We start from the raw sequence: 2,916 nt of genomic DNA on the forward strand, positions 1-2,916 counted from the left end.
GGCCCAGCTTGCCAGCCTGCTGGTCCGCCTCCAGCTGCGTGAGCAGCTCGTCGATCTGCCCGATCATCTGCTGCACCCGCCTGGTCAGCCTCTTGCTGGCCTTGGACTCCTCCACCTCCATCTCCTTGCCCGTCTTCGAAAGCTCCTTCTTAATCTCTTGCAGGTCCTGAAGGGATCACACCGTGTAAGGATCGTCCTCACCACTTACACGCGGTCACACGGTGACTAACGCACACCGGCACCGCATGCCGTGCCCGGCACACACGTGCTCTGGGCTCCGCGGACTCGGACACCCTTGTCCAGAAAGGAGATGCAGTCTGTCTGGCACCGCACCCTGCGTGTGTGGCGAGTGACAGATCAGAGTCAGGGCGTCAGCATCGCCTTTCATCCCTCACCAGCTTCGGGGAGGGGGAGCGGGGGGTGCCTGAGTGTGGGAGGAACCTGCTCTCTCCAATCAGCCATCTTTTCCCAGCAGAGCTGTGAAAGCGTGGCTCCTTTAAGTCCCATTAGGAAGTGATGCTGATAAGTAACAAAATCAGTGACTATGAAAGAAAGTCAGGAATGAATAAGACTTCACTCAGCAACCACCCCGACGCCACCTGGCGCCTGCAGGTGCGGAGACACCAAGGGCGGCTGCTGCCAGGAGAGGCAGCTGGTGGGCTGCACCGGGTCCCTGAAGAGGACTTGGTCAAACCCCCTTCCTCTCCAAGGGCCTGTAGTAATAACACGGCCCTTTGGCCTATCAGATATTTAATGGAGGTATTTTTGGAAACTGGAAGAAACCAGTCTTAGGACCAAATCCCACAGGCCCCCGGCCCCGCACCCTCAGCCCCGCCCGCACCCTCAGCCCCGCCCACACCTCGCTGTAGTCCTGCACGTCTTCCTTGAGCAGCTCCAGCTCCTCCTTCTCCTTGGTCAGGGACGTCTTCTGCTCCTTCAGCTTTAAGCAGGCGTCGCTGAGGATGTCGATTTCCTCCTTGGTGATCTCCTCTTCCTGGGGAGGAAGCAAAGCAAAGACCCCGATGAAGGGGGTCCCTCAGGGGGGGCGGGTCTCAGGCGGTGCACAGGCCACCCTCTGCTCCCCTCGTCACGGGCGTGGCGCTGGTCACCTTCACGCCCTCCAGGACGGGGGCCGTGTCCTTCAGGGCCTCTGACGGCAGGGTCGCATCCACCACTTCCGGCTGCAGCTCGGCCACAGGCCTCCCAGGGGCAGCTTCCACCGCTTCAGGCGCCACTTCCTTCTGAAACACAGGCCGGGGCTGCTCAGTGCCACCCACCCACGGCCTTCCCCAGGCGCCCACACCGCGTTGATATGCCGCCGGCCGGAGGGCACACTCAGCAGCCAGCTACGTGACGGTGGACTCGGGTCGCCCAGCAGCATGACCTGCCTCCGTCGGTCTCAGTGCAGGCGACCTGGTGACCAGGGGCATGCACAGCCCAGCCTCTCCCACCCTCCGGCTCTTTCCTGACCCCGGCATGGAGCTGCGCGGGGACGCGTGTGAGAGCTGGAACCCGCCCGGGGCCGGGGTCCTGAGCACAGCCTGGCGGGCTAAGCTGGCCCTGGGGCTGCCCGAGCACACCTGCCCGACCATGCCGACCACCAGGAGGAAAGGGGGGCCCTGCACAGCCCGCCCCCACGGCAGGGCCTGCGGAAGTGGAGCAGAGGCCGTGCGGCACCCAGCGCCCGGCACTCACCGCGGCCTCTGAGCGCCTCTGCCGCTCCTCCCGGTGCTCCTGCCGGATGGCTGCCTCCTCCTGAAGCGTGGCCTCCAGCTTCGCCTTGTTGTCCACCTGCTCGCCCTCCACCTCCGCCGCCTTCACCTGCGCTTCCTTGGCCTGCAGAGAGGGCGCGCCTGGGGTGAGCCGTAGGCTGCCACGCCCAGAGGCCCACACCCCTGTCCCTGACTGTCAGCCCCCGGGCTTGGAGGGCACAGGACGTATGCGGGGGCCCCAGCTGCAGGGTCACGAGGCCCGAGGCCCCCCATGGGTCTCACAGGCCCTCACTGCTCAGGAAGGACAGACCGACAGAAGGGGGAGTGGGTGGGCGCGAGGGTCCCACGGCTGTGGACGGTGTCCTGTGGTCCTGCCCTCAGAAGCCAGGGGACCCCTGGAGCACAGGGCAGGAGGAGCACAGGGCAGGAGGTCCTCCCAGCCACACGTACCACGATCTCGGGGAGGGTCTGCAGCGTGGACTTGAGCTGGTCGGCGGGCGACAGGGTGTCTGGGAGGTACATGGCTCGGGACAGGATGAGCAGCGACGTGGGGATCTCCTGCTGCAGGTGCAGCTCCAGCCACTGCAATCGAAGGTCGAGACCTGGCCTCACCTACCGGCCTCACCTGCCGCCTCGGCCCACCCACACCTGAGACCTGGCACTCCGCTGCCCTAGCTGGTGGGGGAGGAGGGGGAGGGGGCGGGGCAACAGCCACACAGGACTTGGGTGGGTGGGGCCGATTCACTGCCTCGGTTCCTGACTCGATGCCCTCTGGTCAGCGGCACGAGACACCCGAGGACCCTGAGTTGGCGTCCGGCGGACAGGCCTCCAGGCGCCAACACTGACGGACAGATTCGCTGCCAGCCAAGTCTGTGCCTCAGAATGGCACCAAGCCCTGACGGTGGTGTTTGTGAATTCCCGCGGCCTGGGGGTTACCACCTGCTGTGGCCCGGCACCACATGAGGCTATTTTAGCGACAAAAAGACAACATCCAAACCGACAAGAGACCCTGACAATATCCGGACAAAACTGGACACAAGACAGAAATGAGATGAGAAGGAACTCAAAGATCAGGGAGAAACGCTAAGGAGAGTAAGTAACCAGCGAGGACGCTTGGACCGCACGCCCGAGCGAGCTCTGTGAGGCAGGAACGCCGCGTGCACGCTGGCCCTGGGCAGGCACAGGGCAGGGCCCGCCGCGGAGC

At 64.7% G+C, this 2,916-nt stretch overlaps 1 protein-coding gene across 1 annotated transcript in view; it reads right to left on the reverse strand.

Moving 5' to 3' along the window:
• The window catches only part of LETM1 (leucine zipper-EF-hand containing transmembrane protein 1), a gene marked incomplete at its 3' end in the record, with an annotated part of 10,795 nt that overhangs the window by 1,191 nt on the left and 6,688 nt on the right, over positions 1–2,916 (reverse strand). Inside the window, exons 5-9 of the mRNA XM_015558418.1 lie at positions 2,163–2,294; positions 1,696–1,836; positions 1,110–1,241; positions 860–994; positions 4–166 (exon numbers count right to left, since the gene is read on the reverse strand). Coding sequence (XP_015413904.1) covers positions 4–166; positions 860–994; positions 1,110–1,241; positions 1,696–1,836; positions 2,163–2,294 — 703 coding nt within the window. The remainder of the gene's footprint in view (positions 1–3; positions 167–859; positions 995–1,109; positions 1,242–1,695; positions 1,837–2,162; positions 2,295–2,916) is intronic.

Source organism: Myotis davidii, unplaced genomic scaffold (assembly GCF_000327345.1).
Source record: "Myotis davidii unplaced genomic scaffold, ASM32734v1 scaffold693, whole genome shotgun sequence".
NCBI classification, from domain to species: Eukaryota; Metazoa; Chordata; class Mammalia; order Chiroptera; family Vespertilionidae; genus Myotis; species Myotis davidii.